Below are 24,068 nucleotides of genomic sequence, written 5' to 3'. Positions count from 1 at the left end.
GGTTTTTGTTTATCTTTTTCTATGTGAATTTACATACAAACGCTGTATATATGAAACTTAAAGTTTGCTAAGAACAATGTGCCTGTATATAGTAACCGTCTTGAAAGCCTTGGAACAAAAAAGGAGCAGTAGGGTTATCGGAACATGATCTCGGGCAATATAAATATTGAATATTTATGTGAATAGAAATTAAATGACAATAATTTAGAGGAAAGAAGGGCAAATTTTATAATACACCCTGTTTTGGGTGTATCATATGCCTTTAGTTACAATATTTATTGTCTTTTGGTCGTGACTAATTTTGGTGTTAATTATAATTTATTGTAATTATTATTTTAGTTATGATCTAAAAGATTTTTGGTTATATGTGGTATTTGGTTATGGTTCATTATTTTTTCTTTCTTAGTCATGACTGAAGAAGATTTAATTACGATGCCACAAATGTCATAACTTATATTTGCGTATTTTAAATGTTACATATATATGTAATGCTATGGTACACATCTTCAAAAAGGTGTGTATTATATGTAAAATATATCATTTGTGAGTATTATAAGAGTCATAACTAAAAAAATAGTTATAACCAAATGTTACATAAGATTTTTTTTTTTTAATTGGCGAAAGTTAGTTGTTAATAGTTAAATTAGCACCTATGAGAGTTAGCATGCTTACCCTTACAAAACACACAGTTTTTGTATCCTAATTTAACTCCCTTTTAAGAACCCATAGCCTTCCTTTTAGGACTAAACTCTAAGGCCCCGTTTGGTTTCAGAGGTAGAATGGAAGAGATTGATAGTGAGGGGATTGATAGTGAAGGGATTAAGTAAAATTGTGTTTGTTTTGATGATAGTTGTTAGTATAAGGATTGTTAAATTATTTTTATATAAAATAAATAAAAAAAATACAAAAACATTAAACATTAATGTTTTAAAAAAAAGCCCAACATGTAAAAAAATTTTAAAAAATAAAAATAAAATAAAAAATTTTCAGAAAAAAATAAAACAAATAAAATAATAATTTTTACTTAACAAAAAATACAAAAAATTAAACATTAATGTTAAAAAAAAATGGCCGACACGTAAAAAATAAATATAAATAAAAAATTTCTAATTCGCAAGACTATTTTTCTAATACCAAATCTTGGAGGCCCATCCGAATCCCCTTGGGGAGGCTCATCTTAATCCGGAGTTCACTATCAATCCCCTTCCCATCTCTCAAAACAAACACAATATTAGTGGGTCCCACCTCATTACCAATCACAATCCCCCATCTAACTCTCCAAATAAACGGGACCTTAGGAGAGTCATGGTGACCTCCCGTTTGAGACTAGACCTCCCATTTGGGACTAGGTCTCGTTTGAGAATATATTATTTTAGTCACTTTTTTACTTTTTATAAAAAGATATGTAGAAAAGTAGAGATAGTGATCCCATAATTTATAGTGACTTTTTTACTAAAAGTAAAACGAGGCCTCACATCATTGATCACATGATCATAAAAGATTAGGGAAATGATTTGTAGCCCTAAAATCCTCACCCCTAATCCCCCTAATTTCCATTTCTGGCAACTGTTTCCTTTTTTTTTTTTTTTCTTTACTTAATATGGAAATTAGGGGGATTAGGGGGATGTTTTTTAGGGGGATGTAGCATGACCCTAAAAGATTATTCACAACTTAAGAATTAATTAAATAATGAGTAAGGCTAGAAAAACTAATTAGTATACTAATTAACACACTAACTAAGACACAAGATATATATATATATATGTGGGTTCTACCACTTAATATATTCCTATCTAATATTGTATCATATTAATAAAATATTTAAATATTTATGTTTCATAACAAATTATATATATTTATATATATCTAAATTATCTTATACAGTTTCAAATTAAATTCGTCACTATAAAACCCGGAGCTAATCTATAAAATGAGATTTGCCTATTTTAAAAATCAGTATCTAATCATATATGAAAAAAAAAACAAATATAATTTGTCTATTTTAAAAATCAGCATCTAATCATATATGAAAAAAAACCAAATAAAATAGGGCAAATTACATATACTCCCTCGAGGTTTAGCTAAATTACAAATGCCCCTAAGGTTTCAAAAATTACAGATACTCCCTGAGGTTTATATTTTCATAACAAATTGTCCCATGAAGTTTATATTTTCATAACAATTTGCTCCCTAATTTGTTATGCAAATAGTGCCTTCAGGGAGGTATCTGTAATTTCTCAAACCTCAAAAATATCTATAATTTTGCTAAACCTCGAGGGGTATATGTAATTTGCCCAATAAAATAGTAGTTCCCATATCATTATTAGTAGGACTCAAATATAGTCCCTTGTATTTAGATTATAATTAAAAAAGAGTATAAACAATTAAAATAAACTAAATAAATTTATAAAATAAAATGTTATATTTAAATTATAATTATTTTATCTTTCTTTTAATAAAAAAATAAAAAGGTCAAATTTTTTTTTTAAAAAAATGAAACTAATTTAATCAGATAAAATTAGTCAAAAAATTTAAAAATTAAATTACAAAAATATGTTTCAGAGAAGATGTACTAATAATCATTATATTTTTCAGACCAGGTGAAATTACTCAATTGCCCTTTTAAAAGGCCAGTGTGACACGTTACACACATGTTCTTGCCATATAGTTTTAAACGGACCAAGGAGGGACACCTGCTTCTTATACAGAGACAGAGTGAGAGAGGAAGAGAGGAGATAAAGCTTGTTGGTCTAGGTTACTCTCTCTCAATAATTTATCGGAACCGAAGAAGCCTCGTCTTCCATCCCATTTTGAGTATACAAAAAAGCCTTTTTTTTTTTTTGTAATCGGATCTATAAAATCCCTAATTTAGTTGACTGATATAAATAATCTTTGTCGATTTTCAGATCAATTATTGTTGCTTTTTACTGCGAATCCTTTGATAGATAGAGAGAAAAATGGTGTCGGCAAATAGAGAAATGGTGGTATATTGCTTCGACACCCTCGTCGCTCACTACAACAACCACCAACCCCCTCCTCCAGCTTTCGACGATGGTCAACAGTACGCTTTCACTTTTTCTCTCTAAAACCCTCTCGTCTCTCTATATATTTTTGCATAATGTACTCGCATTGAAATTGATCTCGGCAGTGTTGGCAAAATAGGGAGAGAGATGATTCATTTGCATGTTGATTGTGTAATTTGATTTTTAAGTATCATTATTATCAGCCAAGAAAAAAAGGGGTTTTGTTTTTTTGGGTTCTATTTTAAAATTCTAGTACTTTTTGAAATTTGACTTACCTGTTATGAGCTTTGTTTTGCTTCCATTTATGCCTAGGCTTTATTGATGAGAAGATGGTTTATTTATTTTTTGTTATGGCTGTAGTGGGTTAAAAGGATGACTGTTTTCTTTACATGTTCTGTTCTTAGAAAGTTTTCACACTAGGATTGAAGCTTTGTCATGCAATTTTCAATAGTTAATGTAAGGACTTACCAAAAAAGTAAAATCAAAACAAGCAAAAACTGCTGTCCAGTTGCCCACTACATCCTTTCCATTCTCATCTCCATCATCTCTGTTATGGTTATTCCATTCACCTGCATTATGTTAATGCTGACCCTTATGCTGTGTTTGGTTTGGGAATTTGGAAAGGGAAAGGAAAAGGGAAAATGTACGTGAAACTAGGTGAAATATAAGGATATTTTATTCATATTTCACCTCCATTTTTCCTTTCCTTTTTCAAATTCCTTCCAAAATCTCTCAACCAAACACAGTGTTACTGTTATTCAAAGTTCATTTTATGGGCTATATTGCCATTGTCTATATTTAGAATTTTCATTTTGAGGGTCATTGCTCATTTTATGTATGACTTCAAGAAAACTTACTTGCTAGATACCATGGATCTGTGCAGTTTGTTTTGTATGATTAGGGATGGTACCAAAGAAAGTTTGGGATGGGGCACCACTTTCAAGCCCCAGAGTCCCTGATGAGGAACGTGTCACTTCTCCTCATACCCTATGTTATATGGATTTGAGTACAGGTGTTGGGTGTCGGATGCAAACATGTTAGCATTGGTTTTATTAATTTTTGTGCTCCTTCCTTTGTCTCACTTGTCGGTTCTACTGAACTGGCTGTAAGTGGTTTATTCCCCGTTTGGCAAAACTTTTTTTTGGTAAAAAATTTCAACCTTTCAGATTATTTTCTTTTTCAGCTCAAAAAGCTCAAAATAAGCGTAAAAAACTTTTTTTTTTTGAAGTCGGGTTTTGAGATGTTTTTTAATCTAGTTTTTTTTTTTGTTTTTTTAATTTTATTTTTAAAGCTACAAAAAATTGTTTTTCCAAACAACCCTTTACCATGTTATTTTTATTTTGTGTTTTGAGTCAACACTGGGCATATATAAGCTTATCTTGCTAAAGTTTTTGATACACCTTGACACTTGGCAATCACGTCATCTTCCTTTAAGAGTTGCTTTAAATGCTTCTACTCTTTGTTACTGAGGAATTCTTTGTTTTAGTTCTATGATATTATATTATGCCACGTCTCTTTATTGACATCACAAATTATTTACCAATCGGTATTCATTTGGAATGTAGACTTATTTTAGCTGAATCTCTTCTCATATTTAATTGAGATGGAGACGGCTTTCCTTTGTATTGATTGTTTAACAATCAAGTCTGAATTGCTTTCTTGTCTTTCTGTAGTTTCTCTATTTCTTTAAAGTTTTTTCTTTTTTCTTTTTTCCTTATTGCTTGTTGCTTTCATTTCCTCCATAATCCTTGTTTCCCAAGCTAATAATATTTTGAACAGTGGAATTCGTGGACGAATATGCATCAAATGTTTTATTGTATATGTTTGATATCTAATTTAATCCAAGTATCACATTCTTACCTCATCAGTTTTATTGTATAACAATGTTGGAAGCAAATTTACTAACCAGAACCATGTTGGATGTGATGTCCTGATCTGAACTGAATAAAATTATGGTTTCAGCCCATTGTTTGTCACTTGGAAGAAAGTGGTGAATGGTGGGGAGGCTCGTCTGCGTGGATGCATTGGAACTCTGGAAGCTCATTGTTTGATCAATGGCTTTCGGGACTACGCGCTAACAAGGTAATTGCAAAGAAGCATTTTGCATATGAGAGAATTGACTGAATACATGTCTTGATGAAGTTCACTCTCTCTCTCTCTCTCTCTCTCTCTCTCTCTCTCTCTCCAGTCATATAGTTTGCTAAATTCTATTTTTTTTTTCCTCCAAAAATGTTGGGGAAGGCTTTGACATTATTGCTGTTTTAAGGCTTTGACATTATTGCCATTTTTCTTCCTTTTACCTTTTCCTGAATTCATTCTAATCCCTGTAGGTATGCTATAAGTTGTTCTAGGCGCTATTAGCCATAATGTGAACTCTTGTAATGTTTCTAGCTATTAGTAAAAAATTGTTATGCCAAATGATGGAAGTTTGGGGTTGGCCCTACCTATCTATTGTGTAAAAAAGCTAGTGAATGCATGGAAGTAAATGTTGGTGATGTAGGACGATTAGGGACAGCGTTGTAAGGACTTTAAAGTTGAATTTCTGTTGAGTTTTTATGGTGGCTTAAAGTTGAAATCAATAGAAATTTAGGATTTCAATTAAGGAATGGAATGAACTAAATTTAGGATTGGTAAACCAAGTGACAGAGATCAAAACAAGGGTTGTTTAGGAGCTGTGAACTATAAACTGAAACAGAAAAGAAGAAAGAAGAAGAAAATAGTTCTAGGAATCACTCCTATAATCTCCTAGGCATCACACCTAGGGTTAGAGTTGCATCACACAAACCCAAAGTGGCTTTAAAACTTTGAAAATCTATAAAATATCAACTCTATTAAATAAAAAGTGTTACATGACTTTATATAGAATTAGGAGACTTCCTAAATCAACTAAAACTAAAAAAATAAACTACTAATGAAAACCCATCGAAGACCAAATAAGAAACATAAATACAAACTATTTAAATAACTTGACCCACAAGATGACTCGTGGGGAACCCCGACAACCAGTGACAGCAAATATGAAAATGTTGTGAATCCCTTGAGCATCATACTTAGGGTTAGAGTTGCATTACACAAACCCAAACAGGCTTCAAAATTCCAAAAATTCTATAAAATATCAACTCTATTAAATAAAAAGTTTTACACTATGAAGCACCAACACTTCAAAACAAGTACCGTATCCGTGTCGGACACACAGACACTTCGGGAACATACGAACACTTTGGGGACACGTATGGGACAAGCCACATGGCGTGCCCCTTTATTTAATTAATTTATTTTCAGGGGACACACCAGGTACACACTAGGGACATGACAAGTTGTCTTTTCCTCCATTTTATATAGTACTTTTGATAAATGTTGAACGTTTATTATTTTTTTCTTAGATTTTTATACTTAATAGATTATCCATAAAAAAAGATATAAATTATGAATGTTAATTTAAAAGTACTTTTAATTTATTTTTTTTAAATATAGAATTAGAGTTAATTTTTGTTAATATTGATTGTTTGTGGATGAAATATTAATCTAGATAGCAAATAAAAATATATAAAAACATATTTTATTGTCGTGTTCCCATTGTGTCCTTGTCTCCATTTTTTTGAAATCGCTATGTCCTGTGTCTGCATCCGTGTCCATGTTCACATCCGTATCCGTGTCCATATTTCTTAGGTAGTACATGACTTTATATAAAATTAGGAGACTTCCTAAATCAACTAAAACCAAAAAAAGAAACTACTAATAAAAACCCATCGAAAACCAAATAAGAAACATAAAAAAATCATTTAAATAACTTGACTCGCAAGATGACATATGGGCAATCCCGACAACCAATGACAACAAATATGAAAATTACCAAAATACCCTTGACCTAAAAACTCTAAAAAAACATAAAATAACTATAAAATAAGACCCTACTAACACTAGTAGCTTGAAACCATGGCAATTTCCAAATATTGTCACTTCTTTAACTTTGCTTTTTCTTGCTCTTCTTGTGGATTGCATTAGTTGGGTAGATGAAGGTGCTTTTTAACTTCTAGATTAACATCAAAATCCCGTTGCAAAAAAATAAAAATAAAAATAAAATAAAATGTTTCATATTGGCAGCATTGTTGTTTTCTTCGGTTCCGATGTTGCGTCATCTCTAGATTAGTGTCTATTATTTAGCATTCATCCTTGTTAGAGGACTTAAGTTATATAAGTTGCTTTTCTTTGGATCAACAACAATATACTCTTAGCTCATGAGTTCCTAGGTATATTTAACCTTCTTTTTGCAAATTTCAATCATCACCATACTGTACGTTCCATTTTCACATTTATATTTGATTCTTTTGTTATGTCCATGCTGTTGACAAAACCTTGAGTTGTACATAATGGTAGGATGGTACTAACCAATATTTTTTGTATTTGTGGACTAAACCACTGATCACCCTCATCAACTAAATCCTGGTTGATGAGGTTTTGTTGTTCCATTTGCATTTGATTTAACATGCCATTTTTATGTTGGTGCAATCAGGTACAAGCGATATTCTCTCGCAAATAGAGTAATAATATTGATAAAAGCTTTACAATTGGATGTGTTCTAGTTATGGACTTGCTTTCAGCCTATAATGTCAAATACAGTTCTAAGAAGGATCTAAGATAGATCTTTCTTATCCCAATCTATTTGTTGTATCCTTATCAAATCTATCCATTTCTACCACCACATTTTGATGAGTACCGGTTAATTGTGTTAATACTTTTGGACAATTATTATGACATGCTATTCTAGGAGTTTTCAGCAGTCAAAATTATTGACTAAAACCTTGCCCATGATTGCTTGGAATGAATAATATTTAGGTACTTGTAATAAGGCGGCACCGGTTTTGTCTGAACCTAGTCCACCCCTCCTAGACCCCCATGAATGGGAACTAAAATGGGTTAGAGTCATTACTTGTAATTTGAAGTAAAAGGAGAACGTCTACCAAAATCCAGTTTATGATGTATGCCTATAAAACCATGTAATAGTTAAAGCTAAAAATGAATAGCAGAGGTGTCAAAAAGTAAGTTGCTTCTGAAGAAGCTCTTTTGTGTTTAATCCTTTGATTTTGTGAAGCCAAATGCATTCTTATAACCTGACATCTATTAGGTGTATACTGGGAATACCCTCTCTAAATGGTATATCATGACAGGTTCCTTTTTGTTGTAAATGGATCCATCAATAAATAGCTAAATACCCTGCTATGGTGTACAGTTGATAGTTCTTAACCAACCCCTTCTTGCCGAGCTTTATAAAGCTTTAAGAGAGAATAGGGAGTAAGGGGGACCTTTGCTTCATTATAAATTGGATATCTCCAAAATTCGATGTACTTCTACAAGTGTGGGACACGCCTCATGTTTGCCGAATCTAAAAATCATTGCCTCTGCATCCCAACACTTCACTGCGGCTATGATCAGATCCCACTGTTGGTTCACTTTTTACTTTATCCTCCACCAAATCTTCTAATCTCCCGTTCTCAATGTTATCCTTATAAAAAAAGAGGGAAAAATCCAGCATTTGCTGGCCAGTGTGGCCCTTAACATCTATAGCATGTTTTTCAGTATAGGCAGAAGAAAACTGTTGTGTGTAGCCTTTTAAGCCACTGAGTAGCTTGGCTCATTTGTTTATTTGATGTGTCACGAAAATATTAAGGTTCTTATCATTTTAATTTTTGAAGACGTGATGCTTCTGATGATTATTTGTACTGATTCTTAAATTGGTGGTACATCCAGCTTGCTACAGCAAATTTGCTTGCTTCTTTGTTGTGTAAAGAATACAATCTTTTCGTTAATATATGCTAAATTGAAGTTGTTTTTTACTTAGAATGTCCTTTTCAATTGAATCTCCAACTCTTAATGGGATGTCGCTAAAGCTTTGGCTTTTGCAGTGCCCTGAGGGACCGCCGATTCCCCCCAATACAGGCTAAAGAGTTGCCTTATTTGGAATGTACTGTCTCCATTCTGATTGATTATGAGGCGGCTCTCCACTACCTTGATTGGGAGGTTTGTGCTTTCTTGTTTTAATTTTGGAACGTGGCTGTACATAATTTCTCAGTTCTAGTATGCTCAACAATGAACTACTACATGATGCCTTATTTTACCTACATTTTCCGTTCCCAAAAGCCGCAACAGGTAGATCCTAACCATTTTACTGTATTCTCACTGGAAATCATTAAAAAAATAAAAAATAAAATTGGACAATAGACAAATCCTAAAGAAGTAAATGTTCTCTCTCTTTAGTTTACTTTTTAATTCACCAATATTGTTGAAATGGTTAGGATTTTAAGATTTGGTTGTTGGCATAGAATTTAAGTGGGAGTGGGATGATGAATCTACTTATCCAAATGCTGCAATATGAATTTGCTCAATAGATTCTCGAACTTACTAAAAGTCCGTGGATTTGAAACTGGTTAATGAGATACTGATATAAGATTGTCTAACTGGATATTAGTTTAGTCTGCTCCTCTAAATTTTCTGTATGGGCAACTCTCTTAATTTTGTTGTTAAGTCCTCATTTTGCTTGACTTTTAATTCTGTAGTTGTGTTTTTATGTGTTTTTGTTTGTCTCCTAAAGAATATTATTGTTTTTTTGCAGATTGAAAAGCATGGTATAATTATTGAGTTTACTGATCCCGACTATAATACAAGGCGAAGTGCCACATATCTGCCTGAGGTGGCTGCCCATGAAGGTCAGTTTGTTACAAATTTAGTTTGAAATCCTTATTGCTACAAACATAACTGGATGAAATCCTTATGTATGATGTGTTGCTCTGTTGCTGCTTGCATGCATCTGGCCCCTCCAACTATTTGACGTCCCTACAAACAATAGCATACCAATCCCACCTAGATAGATACAATTAAAAAACAAGACTTAGCTAGCTGCTTATAATAGTGTGGCCAGTGAAGTAATGAATTTGTAATTGGGATAACAAAACATTGACTCTAAATTTTGCGTCTTTTTATTTTATTTTATTTTATTTATTTGGGCCATTGTAAATATTAGTGGTACACATTATTCATGTAAAGAATTATGTCGATGTGGTTTATGTATTAAAATTACATTCACCGTTAATTTTTTTTTTTAAAGACAAATATAATCTGATCATGTGGCAACGAAGGGGACAAAACCCCAACTCCCAAAAGATAACACATAAATATGATCATGATAGCATTATTTATTCAATATATCTTAACAAATTTACATATGTCGACAAATATATATATATATATATATATCATTGATTTAAATATATACCAAATTATAAAATAAGTAAGAATTTTTAGTATGTTATTAATCTTATTTGAGTAATTCAAAATTTATTGCATCTATTGCAACCCCCGACTAAATTTTTTATGTTGTGGATTTGCTCTACATTGCTGTCTCTGCCCCTGATTGAAAGCTTTCTAAGATAATCTGAGACTTTTTTTTTTTTTTTTTTTTTCATGAAAAATGCTAGAGACCCTTAAAATATGACCTCCAAATTCTCCCCTAATTGTGGCAGGGAGTTGGGTCTTAGGTCGTCAATTTTTAAACCAATCAATAATTGACATGGAGTAATTGACAGATGTGATGTTTTGGGGGACTCAAGTTTTTTCCTTTTTTCATATCCATGTCTTGTGACAAGGTTCTTTATAAGCAATATATTTCTCCAAATTGAATTACATTATGAACTGAAAGAGAAAATTTGGGAAATTTTAGAGGTGTTACAAGTTGTTCTATTCAATTTTGTATTTTCCTTCGAGTGAGCAACCCTGATTTAGGTATTTATTTTTATTTTGCTATTCACTGAAGCCTTCATAGAGGCATATATGCACAAAGATACCCGATATAACCTATTTGTACAAGGTTGGACACTAGGAGTCATTTTATTATTTAGTTATTCCTTCTCTGAATGTGGAGACGGAAGAATTATTTTGTCAAAGATTTGGGACATGGTAAGCTCCATCTTGAGTATGTGCCTAGGTGCCACATAAAGCATTATGTTTTGATTGGTAACCAGGTGTCCCTTGTCTGGGCATATTTTGGTTTCAGGCTGGACAAAGATAGAAACGATTGACTCACTGATGCGAAAAGCGGGTTACAATGGCACCATAACTGAATCACTCCGAAAGCAAATTCGACTGACCCGTTATCAGAGTACGCTATGTACTATGCATTATAGTGACTATGTCACCTATGTCAAAACCGCCAGAGGTGTTGCTCCCTCTATTGTGGGGGCCAAGCCTGGCAACCATTGATTGCTGTAAGCTTCTTCCATTGAAACTGAGAAAAAAAACTTGGTTATGGAGGACCTCCTGTCAAAACAAAAATATAAAAAATAAAAAAAAATTGATGGGGTCGGAATCGATTTGTTTGTATTCCAACCCCACGGCAGGAATTGTTATAAACTGTTCTAAATTATTCTTCAAATTCAAGTTCATTTGATTTTGAGGAGGTCACCAAATCACTTGTAATATAAGGTCATACAGTGTGTTTATTTATCACTTGCAAGCTTTAATGTTTCATATTTTTAGGTTTGTAAGAGAATGTTTGGTTAATTATTTTGCCTGATTTATTCCAAGAATGTCATTTAATAATTTTTTTTTTTTTTTTGGGAAATTCTTTTAGGGTTTGAAAGTCAAATAGTGTGATTTGGCAAGATTATAATGATTTTAATGATTTTAATGCCAAATAGTGGAAGTTCATAAAATTTACACAACATTACAATGAACATAATACTAAGATCATGCATACTTTTGTACTATACTTGTAAAGTTATTAAAAAAACTTTTTTTTATTTAATTTCAATGTCACCACAATTGTTACAAGCACTAACATCATGTTTAGGGTTATTATCAAGTATTATATCATGTTTAAGATCACAATCAAATGTTGTAAAATGTTTTCTCCTCTTTCTGTTCATGTTCACCTAATACAATGGTGAGAAATTATAATAATATATTCTTTTTTAATATATCAATAACCATTCTTTCATTTCTGGCCTAATTTATCAAACACATTGTAATATTGATATATTATGAATCCTCTTTTTATTGAAACCATCTCAAAAGGTGACTTTGTACCATTTGGAGGCATTATGTTCCATCGAAATTGCCTTAATGGCTAGGAGTATGTCTAATGAATAATTTGATCATCTTCTCTCCATGACCAACATATTGATAAATAATAATAATAATGTTCAACAAATTAATAAATTTTATAAATTCTAATGTGATATTTATTATATTATTGAAATGAGTCTTATTTTAAAGGATAAATTACAAATACATTTTATGAGATTTACTTAAAATACTAATTACCTAATGTGATTTTAGAAATTACATTCCCTCTTTTCAAATTTTTATGTGCATAATAAACGACTTGATTTCATTTAAATCTCGAAACAGAATCCTAATTAAAGGTGTTATGTGTAAGAAGATAATAGTTTGAGGTGGTTAACTGTCGTGTTTTGAAATTTAAGAGATAAAGTATAAATGAGTCATACTTTAAGAGAGTTTACTGTAATTTATCTTATAAAAAAATTTATATTTTTAAGTAAGTTAAGAGTATCTCCAATTAAAATGTTAAGTATGCTCTTGTGGAAAATGTTAGACAGTTAGATTCGAAGATATAGTTTGAATAGAGTTACTAAATAAGCTTCCAATAATGTCAAATTTTAAAAATATAAAAATTTATTTAAAACTAATTTTTTAAAAATTAAACCAAACAAAGTAATTTACTAGCAATGTGAAGGGGCAAGAAGAGAGAGAGAAGACATGTCGATAATATATAGAGTAATATTATAAATTCATCCTTATCAAATTAAAAATTACTCAAAAATTAATTTTCACCACATCTCATATAAATCTCATACTATACAAATTAATCTTCACAATACAATCACTCAAATTTTTTTTTGGCTAAGTCAAGTTTCAGACTTTCCCTAATATATATAGTCAATATTCTGTTGAAGTTCTTAACAACCATACAAGGGAGGGGGCAACTGTTATGATGTTGAAAATTTCAGAGTTTGATTGTAATTTTATGAACCTTAGGAACGAAGGAAGCACCTTATATCATATCAAATTTTAGAGGAATTAAGGTCACATTTGACAATATCACTTTTTAATTTAAAAGTTAAAAAGTTATTAAAAAAATTAAAAAGTTAATAATTTATATTATAAAATTAAAAATTTGTTTTTCTTTTTTACACATATTTTCATAAAAAACTAAAAGGTGATCCTAAACGTAATAATTTTTTCATATCATATTTTAATTAAAAAATCAAAAAGTTATTAAAAAAACGTGTTTGTAAACAAGGCCTAAATGTAATTTTACCTAACTTTGTAATTGACAAGATAATACATATTTTAAATCTACATTACCTTCGTTTGAGATGTGAATTGACTTTTTACTTTTTTTAATTTTTTAACTATTTTAATTTAGAATTAAAAAATATAGTTTGAGATCAACTTTTTAACTCTTATTAAATTTTATAAAAAAAAATAATTATAATTTAAATATAATATTTTTTTATTTACTTTTTAAACTTATTTTATCATTATTTTTTGTGCCTATTTCAACCGAGACTTTTTATGCTTAGACATTCTTAACCCCATCCCAACTCCGACGTTACAATCTCAGACTCCCACGTTCATTCTACTTCTCTTCCACAAATCCACATCAACCATTCGCCACCTCACCCCATCCACAGGTTCTCTCTCTCTCTCTCTCTCTCTCTCTCTCTCTCTCTCTCTCTACATATCTATATATCCTCATATTGCTCTCTTTAGAATCACGAGATTAGCCTGATAATTCCAAGTACTTAGATCTTATTTGTCTTCGATTTTTGCACAATGCATGATCAGATCAAGGTTTAGCGCCACACTTGGACTTCTACGTCCAATCTTCACTACCACTACCATTATCATCTTTCTCTTTAGTTAATTTGTTCTAGTTTAGGCGAAATTTATGTTTTTTTTTTTCTTCCCCTGATTTGTGGTTTGGTTGATGCGAAACACCTGTTTAGGGTTTGTTAATTTGGTATTAAATTTTGTTGTATTGTGATTCTTGTATGAATACCTAAGTGTCATATTGAAATCATCCACTCTTATATTTGCTATTATGTGTATATCTATTCTATTTTTATATGAAGCACACAACTCAGAACAATTTTGAAGTCTTATCACTTTTTTTCTTCACTGTTCCAATAAATAACTGCTAACAGTTTTCAATTTCAACACAACTTTCTCATTCATTAAATCACCAAAAAAGAGAGTAAAATTGGACTTTCATGCCTATTGATTTTGCCCCTAGTCACTGCACACTGGACTTTGATGAGTACTATTTGTCTGTTAAATTAAAATTTAATGAACTTTTATGGGTTTGTGTTTTTTGGTAGGTTATTGTTGCATTAAGGGACTAGTTGCATTAAGGGACTAGTTGGACGGTGTTTGTGGTTCTTGTCGCCATTGAAATTATAGTTGAGAGATGAGTCAAAAAGGCTTAATTTATAGCTTTGTTGCGAAAGGAAATGTTGTTCTAGCTGAGCACACTTCATTTTCGGGGAACTTCAGTACCATTGCTGTGCAATGCTTGCAGAAGCTTCCTTCTAATAGCAGCAAGTACACGTACTCATGTGATGGCTACACGTTCAACTTTCTTATAGACAATAGATTTGGTATTATTTCTTCATTCAAATTGAGACGATTTTTCTTTTTCTTTTTCTTTTTCTTGTTCAAACTATATGATGTTGATATTTCTGATTGAATATTTTTATTGCCATTGCAGTTTTCCTTCTTGTTGTAGATGAATCAGTTGGGAGGGGTGTTCCTTTTGTGTTTCTTGAGAGAGTCAAGGATGACTTTAAACAGCGTTATGCTGGGATTATCGGACATGATGTTCCACATCCACTTGCAGACGACGAGGATGACGACGATGATTTATTTGAAGACCGGTTTAGTATTGCGTACAATCTTGACAGAGAATTTGGGTTTGTATCTTCAATTTCTTATTCTTTATGTGCATACAATGATGATTTATGATCAAAATTTGTTCTCCTCTATCCCAATGATGTCTTGTTCATTGATTATGCATTTTGTTTTGTAGGCCAAGGCTCAAAGATCACATGCAATATTGTATGAACCATCCAAATGAATTAAGTAAGCTGTCCAAACTGAAGGCTCAAATAACAGAGGTCAAAGGGGTAATGATGGACAATATTGAAAAGGTATTTTCTTTTAATTTTAATTTATTTTTTATTTTTATTTCTTTTGAGAGTTATATAGGTGATAGAAACAATAAATATGTGGCAAACACAAGAAATTACCATGATTTTGTTGTTGATTTTGTTTGATCATGAAAGGTTGTCAAGTCCAACATTCATTGCATATGTGGAGGTTTCATACAATTACTGATGCAGACATACTAGTCTCTGAAAGCAACCCCCATCCTCCCACCAATAAGGAAAAAAATTTAGGGAAGTTGTAAGTTAAATATTTGAGTTGTAGTAAATGCCGGGAAGGTCTAGACTTTGGCTTTTCATTGGAAGGCATTGACTATTTGGTTGTTTGAACCTCTGATACTTTGGCCTTTAATTCTCTAAGCCATATGCCTTTTAACAAAGACAATTAATTTAGAAACATCTTTTGGAATTGAATTAAATTTTGCATGCTTTGCAATATGTAGGAGATAAGGGTTTGGGAAGGTGAGGTGTTATGGGGAGAGGTTAAATCATGTTGAGGATATAACTCTATCTATTCTAATAATAAATTTAATCATTTGCTATAATGGGTATGTTTGAGTGAGTAGGTTGATCATGGAACTGTGGCTGGCCACCTTAGGATGGTGTAATTGTGAAGTTGATTCCTCTAGCTGTCGTGCTTGCCTTAGGCTAATTAGCTCTCATGAGAGGCTGTACTGAACCAAGTGTAAAGATTACCAGCTTAGTGGCACAAAAGAGAGCAGCACAATTTGTAACAACGAAAATAGGTGTTGCTAAAAGAAAGAAAGAAAGTGTTATATTGGATCCATAGTTCTGTAAGTGATTTTGGGTGGAATGTTATGTTCTAATTATGGTCGGGACGAAGGGAGTTACATCGAGCAGAGGGAAGGTGCCATTCAACCGATGTAGCAAGGTAGTAAGCATGAGGATTGAGGAATCCCAAGCATCCTCTATGCAGTTAAGGGATGAAGCTGAGGAAGAAGGGCTACCTACCCTAGCAGATCAATTAGGTTGTGTTTGGATCATGGAATTTGATTAGGGCTTCGATGAATATGTTTTTGGAAGATGAGGCCAAGAGTGGGGAGAGCCCATTCTGCCTTCAGCCATACATCATGGGCTGGATTGTCCTGAAATTTTCAGTAGTTATTTGAGCCATACATTATGGCCAAGAGTGGGTCGTTACACTTTTTAGAAGGGCTAAAACCTCGGCATCATTAGTACCACCTTGCTTTATAGGCTTGGAGAAAACAAAAGTATTTTTTTAGTGGTTCTGCAGGAGTACTCTAATTCTAGATTGTCCTGAATTTTCAGGTGCAGCAGCCATTAGGGTTGTTCACATACCTGATTCACCCAAAAAACCCAACCCCGACCTACAAAAGTGATGAACGGACAGTTCCGATCAAATGCTAAGTCGGCTGATGGTGTGTGAAGTTTTATGTTTTTGGGTGTATAATTGGCCCAATCATTCAACCCGAACTGAATGAATTATTTATAAAAAAATGAATTTTACGCATAGCATTGTTTGATTGACTCAAATTGATTACATTTTATCTTTTATCTAATCTGTTCCCTCTCTCTTCTCTAACAAAAACCTCACACTCACGAAATCACCTCTCCCTCTCCCTCTCTCTCTCTCTAGTCTTCACTTCTACAAGCCTTTCACTTCACTGCCTCGTCGTAGATTCGTTGTTACTTGGCTGCTAAGAAGCATGGACACGGATACGTGACACGACACGGATACGATACGGACACGCCGACACGTTAATTTTCAAAAAATGAAGGACACGACACGTGGGAGACACGCATGAAATATGCAATTTTATATATTTATTATATGTTATATACATGAATATATCATTCAAAGATAATAAAAAATATAATATGATACTAATTCCTATAAATTTATATGCTTTTTGTTTTATTATTGTATCTTAAGTTGTTTTGTTTAAACTTATAATTAGTTTCACATGTGTCCAATCGATAGACATGTGTGTTTATGCGATTGACATGTGTGTCTTCTAAGTGTCCAAAGAGTGTTCGGGTCTTTAAAAAAATTTAAAAAATAGGACACGTTTTGAAGAGTGTCGGACACGTGTCCTAAGAGTGTCCAAAGAGTGTCGGTGTCTGACACGGACACGACACGGATACGTCACCTTCTTAGAAGTGTCCGTGCTTCTTAGCTTGGCTGCCACTTCATTTTGTCATCAGAGTCGCTATGTGACAAAATCCTAGCCCTGTCAAAGAAAAATCCTAGCTCCTTTGTTTCATCGCTGCCCTTTCAACCTCAGATTTCGGCTCCCAAATCTTAGATCTCATTGTCTCTCACTTAAGGGAATCTTTTTTGTTTCTTGAAGATGTTACTTAGCCCCTTTGTAAGATCTCATATCTACATAAGAAGATTGAGTTACTCTACAATATGAAGGAAATCTTTTTACTTTTTAAAAACTTGAGGATTGGGCTTTGAGATTGGCTGTGCTTGTGCTTTGAGATTTGTTGAAGATGGAGTGGTTGGTTTGAATGCCTGACTGAAATTTTTTCAACCTGACAATGTTTGGTTTTGAATATGTAGGCAGTAAAAATTGGGTAGTTCTCTCTTCAACCTGAGGTGATGGGTTCAGGTGACAGTTGTAGGGCAAACCTGACTCATGAACATGCAGTAGCCATCTAATTTTAGGTTCAAAACTTTCATTTGGGACCAATTTTTGGAGCTAAGACATAGCTGAATGGGAGTAACATGACAAGCTGACAATTGTTTCGTGATGATGGGAAGAGGAACGCCTTTGAACTGTTTTGGCATGACATTTTCAAGGAATCGAAGCATCACATTTGAACATCGATGTATCCTGAGGAGTCTATTCTGTTTCCAGAAACCATTTCATTTTCCTCTCCCAAAACAACCTTTTTGCTTCAATCACTTCTAAAGCTTCCAAACAATACCGAAAAGAAGAGTGAAAATTATACCATCCCTTTGAATAGTACAAGACATTTGTACTCTGATGCGAAACTTGTGTGTTATTTGAGGACCACAATAGGGAACAGGCTTTTAGAAAAATTAGTTCCTTACCATGGAATGGAGAAGCTATGTTGCTCCACATGATTGTGGGAGGTGTATAGAGAGAGGAGAATTACCTCACTATCTATTGGGAAAGGGGAATTACCTTCTTGTGTTCTTTGTTGACTTGTAAGAATCATAGAGGAGTTTTGGACAGGAAGCCTGCCTAATAGTATTATTAGTGAAGGACATGAACAATTCTTTCAAGTGTGTAGGTAAATGGATCTATTCTACATGTGTTCTCAGCCACGTTATCACCTCAACAATCATCACCACAACATTATCTCCATGAACTTGAGGTCCATGTGTCATCTTCGTGAGGTGACATATGGATCAATCACATTTCTCCAAACGCTCCCTCTAGGGTTGGACCATGCTAGTCAAGGCTAATATAGTACACGGTGTCTTGTCTTAGTCTCGAGCCTAGGCTTTGAGGGACATTTTCAAGAGGTATTTCCTAGTTTGCATGCCTGGACATGCTCAAAGCACCCCATTAGCTCGGCCAAAGGAACTTTAGCTCAAGTGCGTCACCCTCTACTTGTGATGACACACTCAATACTCGTGGCTTGGTCAAATGATTCTCCACCCAAGCATACCCCTTTTTGTACCTCAATCCTTCTCCTAGGCACACTCAACTCTCCGGCAGAGTGTGCCCATCTCTGTATGGCTCCAATGATTATCTCTAGGTAGTTCTGGGCACACTCAATTCTTCCGTGGGGAATACCCATCTTCACATGATACATGCACTCTGCCCTCCTTTGGTTCAGCTGAGTGGTTCTCCACATGTGCACAGATTGCCTATGAGCTATACATGGTTCTCCAAAGGCACACTAATACTCCTACACTAATGTAGGTGTAAATCAGGGCTCAGAGACCTTTGGGGTTAGTACTGTGGCCATGAGGTGCAGAGCGACCCCATGAGCCCCCCATGCGTGGGATTACTGGGGTCTCATGGCTTGGTGGCTAGTGTTAAGAGGGTTAGTCAAGGTGATTCGTCCCATTCTTCTTCACACTTTAACCAACCTTAAAAGAGACTTCTCCATGTAAAAATATGGCCAGATTATGATTGGATCAACCCATCAATTAGCAGTTACAAATTCTGTAGGCACTTGAGTGCTTTGGTGTCCATGTTTCTGGTAAGCTTGATTGCCATTACAAGCTGTCAAACAAAAGCGGAAGGTTGAGTTGGGTAAAATGATGAGTAGAAAAAATGACTATAGACACATGATTTGTTTTTATTTTTATCAGATTTGTTCTCGTCGAAGAAGGAAGAAAGTTCTTTATAGTATGAGGTTTGGATGATTGGAGGATTGTGTTTGCAATATTTTATGGTTGGACACTCCTATTGAATTGAAGTTATTCGGTTATAAGGCAATTGTGAGATTGGTATCGTATTATAATATTGTTGAGAGTCGTCTGTGAGATACTTTGACATTGAGGGATTTAATCATGGGAGGGGATTGTTGAAAAAGATGAGGCTTTATTGAAAACATACCTTTTAGTTCCTTAGTAGTGATTGAATGAGGTTAATATTGCCAAAATGTAAGGGAGGAGAAAGATTTTTGCCTAAATGTTCTTCTGATAAGGACATCCAAGCTTCCCCCACCTATACTAATATTCTGACAGTGGCATATTCTTCAACTTCTTATGGATCCATGTTTCTTAAACACAGTGACACAGCTGCATCAGTTTAAAGGCAACTTTTCTTAGTGCCTTAATGAATCAGTTACTTTTTATATGTACCTAGGGTGAATACTAAACCATCATTATTTTCTATTGTCAGATGGCTAACAATGATAATTCTTACGTGGTTTTGCTCAACTTAATCCGATAAACGACTTTCTCTTCTCCTGCATTGCAGGTTTTGGATCGTGGTGAGAAAATCGAACTCCTGGTGGATAAAACTGAAAACCTTCAGTTCCAAGTATGTTTTATTCATTTATCTCGTGATTACCTAAGTGTGAAAAAATTCTTGGGGATTTTACGGTTGACATGCTTGTGACAATGTGATTGAATTTAGGCAGATAGCTTCCAAAGGCAAGGAAGGCAACTGCGACGGAAGATGTGGTTTCAGAATCTCCAAATGAAGCTTATGGTTGGAGGAGGAATCCTTGCTCTGATCATCATACTGTGGCTGATAGCTTGCAGAGGCTTCAAATGTTGATGCGACAAAGGTACATGTAGTATTTAGGAGTTGATGCTTGTTCATTGGGGATACAAAAGATTACAGGTTCGTGTATATGAAGTATGTGTCTGGAATGAATCCTTCTATCTGTTAGACCTTGTGATCAAACTGCTGTTTGATCTTATCTTACTGTTATGATTGTATTTGTTTTTCCACAATAATGAGACGATTTAATTTGATATGCTTATGTTCTAGTGGTTGCTGATTTTAACATCCGGCAACCTCAACTTCAGGGAATGTTGAGTAGATTGTTGAAGCCATTGTAAAATATTCGTTAAACTTTTATGTTGGTATGGTTGTGATTTTGGGTTGAAGCCTTTGGCGTGTTCCAGGTATTAACCTCGTTGCAAATAGAATGGTTTGGGAGTTGGTTTATAGAGTAAACAAAGTCTAACTGGTGGCGGCGAGGCAGGGCGGAAGGGGTAGGCATAGGCAAGGGCCAAAGTGACATAAAACAAAACATTTCATGGGTAAAATTGAGTCAATTAGAATTACATGGACTAAATTGAGAGTCACCATATGATCAAAGCCACATGAATTTGTAAGTTTGTGAGAGCATATAAGGGAAAGGGACACAAGTGTTTGGAGGTATGACAACCAAGGAACAATGTATATCATTGGTGACAAATTAGTTTATACCTTAAAAGCTTGTGAGTTGTGGAATGTTTTTTTTTTTTTGTTTGTTGAGGAAGAGCCAATAAATGGTAAGTCCAAAAGGGTTAGAAAAAAGTCATTTGCAATTCTGCGAAGATAATATATTAGAATTGAAAGATCTATTAGTCATGTTAAAAGATCTCTTAGTCATGAATGGAAGATGTAACTCCATTCTATTGCCTCTAATTGTAGAGGAGAATTTTTTTCCACTAAGTTTTAAGTACAATGCTTTGGAGGAAGATGGGATTTCAAAAGAGCATATGAAAGTTTTGAAGACCTTAGGGAGAAGTCCATAGGGAATAATAAGGTAGAATACTGTGTTAATGAAGATAGGGACATTGGAGACAAAAATTGAATAAGAAATTAAATAGGTAAAAGAAGAAATAGTTGAAGATGGAGTTCTATGGAGGCAGTGAAAAAGTTGAAAGATGAAGAAAATGAAATTGTGAAAATTCAGTAGTATGAAAAATAAAATGTGAAATAGAGGTTCATGGCTTGAAGAGCCAAAACTTTCAAGTATGCCTTCTTTGAAAGAGAAACCCTTGTTTTAAAATTGAAAGGAAAAAAAATGTGCATTCCTTAAATAGATTTGGAATAAATAAATTTGCAAGTTCAATGTAGTTCATGATACGAAATAAGTTGTGAAGGAGATGACATTTTTGAAGTATGTATTTTTACAAAATGGGTTAGGAAAATTTGATTTTTTTAACATAAGTTGGGTGAATATGGATGGGGATTTTGATCCAAAAAGCAATCAAATTCAAAATTTTTGACAAGCATGAAGAGTTAAATAACAAGAATCTGTAGTACGTGAAGGATAAAATAGATGAAAATATCAAAGTCAAGGTTTACACATCTATGGAGATTACTATTGAGGGGGGGTAGAGTTCAATGATATCCACAGTACTACATCAAATTTAGCAGGTTGTTGGAAATTAAATTTGATTTTGAATAATATAGATAATTATGTGTTAATTGTAGAAATTTCTATATATACATGATATATACATGTATGGAGTGATTCATGTTTGTAAAAAGTTGTATGTAAAGTTTGTGTGCATAAATGAGGTTGATCAATTATGTCAAGAACAATTTTCCATTATGATAACTCAACCACTAATACAAATAATTTAACCTTCAAATGAGTCATAAGTTTTAGGTAAATAAATCTACAAATTTTCACATTAGCTCTACATATTATACAATGGATTGCCTTCCAAAAAGTTTATATAATCCTTTTTTGGACAAAATTTCGTGTGACATTCTATTTACTTGTGATTATTAACTGATTAATTCAGTTATGACTGTTGGAATTTGATCAAATATTGATGATTTCGACGATTATTTAGATTACTTAGGACAAGATGCTGCTGATAATAGATTAACCACATCAACTTCTCTCAATGAATTAACAATATTGCCATCCATCAACAAACGATAACTAATTTGACAACATTAAATTTAATCTTTAGTTAAATTATTTGTCTCTTCCTATTGTATTTGATTCTTTCCCTTGGAAATTTTTGTATGCTCTTTTTTCATTTTGCTACTTTCCTAGGAAATAATAATCCCATTTACATCTATTCAGAGTTTGAAAAGTTTACTCAGCTGAAACATAAAACAGATTTGTACGGGAAGTTTGATCATTATATCCCTAATAGTTCAAAACATAAAATGGAGTCCAATAAAATTATGCATTTATATAACAATTTTATAAATATATCAAACACAAATCCATCCTATGCTTTCCCTTTACTCATCTAAGACACAAAGACATAAACCTAAAATTCCGCATTCCTCTTTCACTTACCTCCTTTTCATCATTTGCTTCTTGTGCATCTTCCTTTCCTCCTCTTCATCGTCATGTTCAACTTTAGGTGACCGGTTTAATAATCCCATTTACATCTATTTGGAGTTTGAAAAGTTTACTCGGCTGAAACATAAAACAGATTAATATGAGAAGTTTGATCATTATATCCCTAGTAGTTCAAAACCTAAAATGGAGTTTGATAAAATTATGCATTTATATAAGAATTTTATAAATATATCAAACACAAATCCATCCTATGCTTTCCCTTTTCTCATCTAAGACACAAAGACATAAACCTAGAACTCCACACTCCTCTTTCACTTGCCTTCTTTTCATCATTTGCTTCTTGTGCAACTTCCTTTCCTCTTCATCTTCATGAACAAAGTTCAACTTTAGGTGACCGGTTTCCCTCGAAGCGCTAGAAAATCTTGAGTAAGAATTTTAGGCCAAGTTTGGGAAGACTAAATAAGTGCACTTTTTGACTTTTTATTAAATATGGGTTGGATTTTGGTTGGGTTTGAAGTGATGTGTTAGAGAGGTGATGTGACTTAAATAGGATAGTGACTTTTTGACTTTTTGGATTTTTTGGAAGATGCCAAACTTGGCCTTAGTCTGCTCGTGAATGAACCTGCTAGAATTCTCATCAAATCTACAGTAAACAAAAGGGTTACCACTCTTAGCTAATTTTAAGGAAGAAATAGGTGGAGGAAAGAGTCACTCCTTATTTTCCCATGATCTCTTGTTGTAAATGCACCCATTTTCTTCAACATTTTGCTTCTCAACATTGTTCTCCTTCTCAAGGTTGGTTTTGTCGCTAAGCTTTTCAATGTTTTAAGTATGAAGATTAGGGTTTGGCAAGGAGATGAGGATGGTGGTGGTGGTGGTGATGAAGGTGGGAAAAGAGAGTTTAGGGTTGATGAAGAACTCTCTTTGGAATAAAGCTCACCAAACATTTCTGTGACATGAAAATCATCATGGGGAATTGTAGTTGGTTGTGAGAACAATGACTCCATGCGATTTGAATTACTTGATGGTGGTTGCTTCAACATGTCCACAAGGCTAGAGAAACTATAAGCTGCCATAGTTTGGTTGTCAACTAAGGAGAACTAGAAAGTAGCCAGAGATG

The 24,068-nt window shown here is 33.4% G+C and overlaps 2 protein-coding genes across 8 annotated transcripts; both read left to right on the top strand.

The window, feature by feature from the left end:
* The first annotated feature begins 2,575 nt into the window (after nt 1-2,575).
* Nucleotides 2,576-11,615, top strand: LOC114322660 (uncharacterized protein At2g38710). Of its 3 annotated transcripts, none has more exons than XM_028270016.2 (6): nt 2,576-2,814; nt 2,907-3,061; nt 4,986-5,105; nt 8,927-9,041; nt 9,634-9,727; nt 11,071-11,615. In XM_028270016.2, exons 2-6 carry the CDS (start codon nt 2,958-2,960, stop codon nt 11,274-11,276), a joined length of 639 nt encoding a protein of 212 aa, XP_028125817.1. In that variant the 5' UTR covers nt 2,576-2,814; nt 2,907-2,957; the 3' UTR covers nt 11,277-11,615. The 3 variants fall into 3 exon arrangements, with proteins under 3 accessions (XP_028125817.1, XP_028125819.1, XP_028125818.1); XM_028270018.2 differs by having other exon boundaries at nt 2,646-2,754; XM_028270017.2 differs by having other exon boundaries at nt 2,698-2,810.
* A 1,977-nt stretch (nt 11,616-13,592) lies between these two features.
* LOC114322661 (vesicle-associated membrane protein 727) lies at nt 13,593-20,657 on the top strand. 5 transcript variants are annotated; one of them, XM_028270021.2, is made up of 6 exons: nt 13,593-13,732; nt 14,420-14,698; nt 14,809-15,010; nt 15,127-15,247; nt 20,155-20,217; nt 20,314-20,657. In XM_028270021.2, exons 2-6 carry the CDS (start codon nt 14,509-14,511, stop codon nt 20,455-20,457), a joined length of 720 nt encoding a protein of 239 aa, XP_028125822.2. In that variant the 5' UTR covers nt 13,593-13,732; nt 14,420-14,508; the 3' UTR covers nt 20,458-20,657. The 5 variants fall into 5 exon arrangements, with proteins under 5 accessions (XP_028125822.2, XP_028125823.2, XP_028125820.2 ...); XM_028270022.2 differs by having other exon boundaries at nt 13,600-13,732; nt 20,318-20,657; XM_028270019.2 differs by having other exon boundaries at nt 13,715-13,892.
* Nucleotides 20,658-24,068: the final 3,411 nt, after the last annotated feature.

Source organism: Camellia sinensis, chromosome 8, assembly GCF_055761805.1.
Source record: "Camellia sinensis isolate YWXY chromosome 8, ASM5576180v1, whole genome shotgun sequence".
NCBI lineage: Eukaryota > Viridiplantae > Streptophyta > Magnoliopsida > Ericales > Theaceae > Camellia > Camellia sinensis.
The sequence above is the reverse complement of the archived record's forward strand: the minus strand, read 5'-3'. Positions and strand labels throughout refer to the sequence as shown.

Coding starts and splice junctions, on each gene's coding strand:
- LOC114322660 (XM_028270016.2), top strand. CDS start 2,958: ATGGTGTCGGCAAATAGAGAAATGGTGGTATATTGCTTCGACACCCTC. Junction 9,042..9,633: donor TCCACTACCTTGATTGGGAG/GTTTGTGCTTTC, acceptor GTTTTTTTGCAG/ATTGAAAAGCATGGTATAAT. Junction 9,728..11,070: donor TGAGGTGGCTGCCCATGAAG/GTCAGTTTGTTA, acceptor TTTTGGTTTCAG/GCTGGACAAAGATAGAAACG.
- LOC114322661 (XM_028270021.2), top strand. CDS start 14,509: ATGAGTCAAAAAGGCTTAATTTATAGCTTTGTTGCGAAAGGAAATGTT. Junction 15,248..20,154: donor TGATGGACAATATTGAAAAG/GTATTTTCTTTT, acceptor CCTGCATTGCAG/GTTTTGGATCGTGGTGAGAA. Junction 20,218..20,313: donor CTGAAAACCTTCAGTTCCAA/GTATGTTTTATT, acceptor GATTGAATTTAG/GCAGATAGCTTCCAAAGGCA.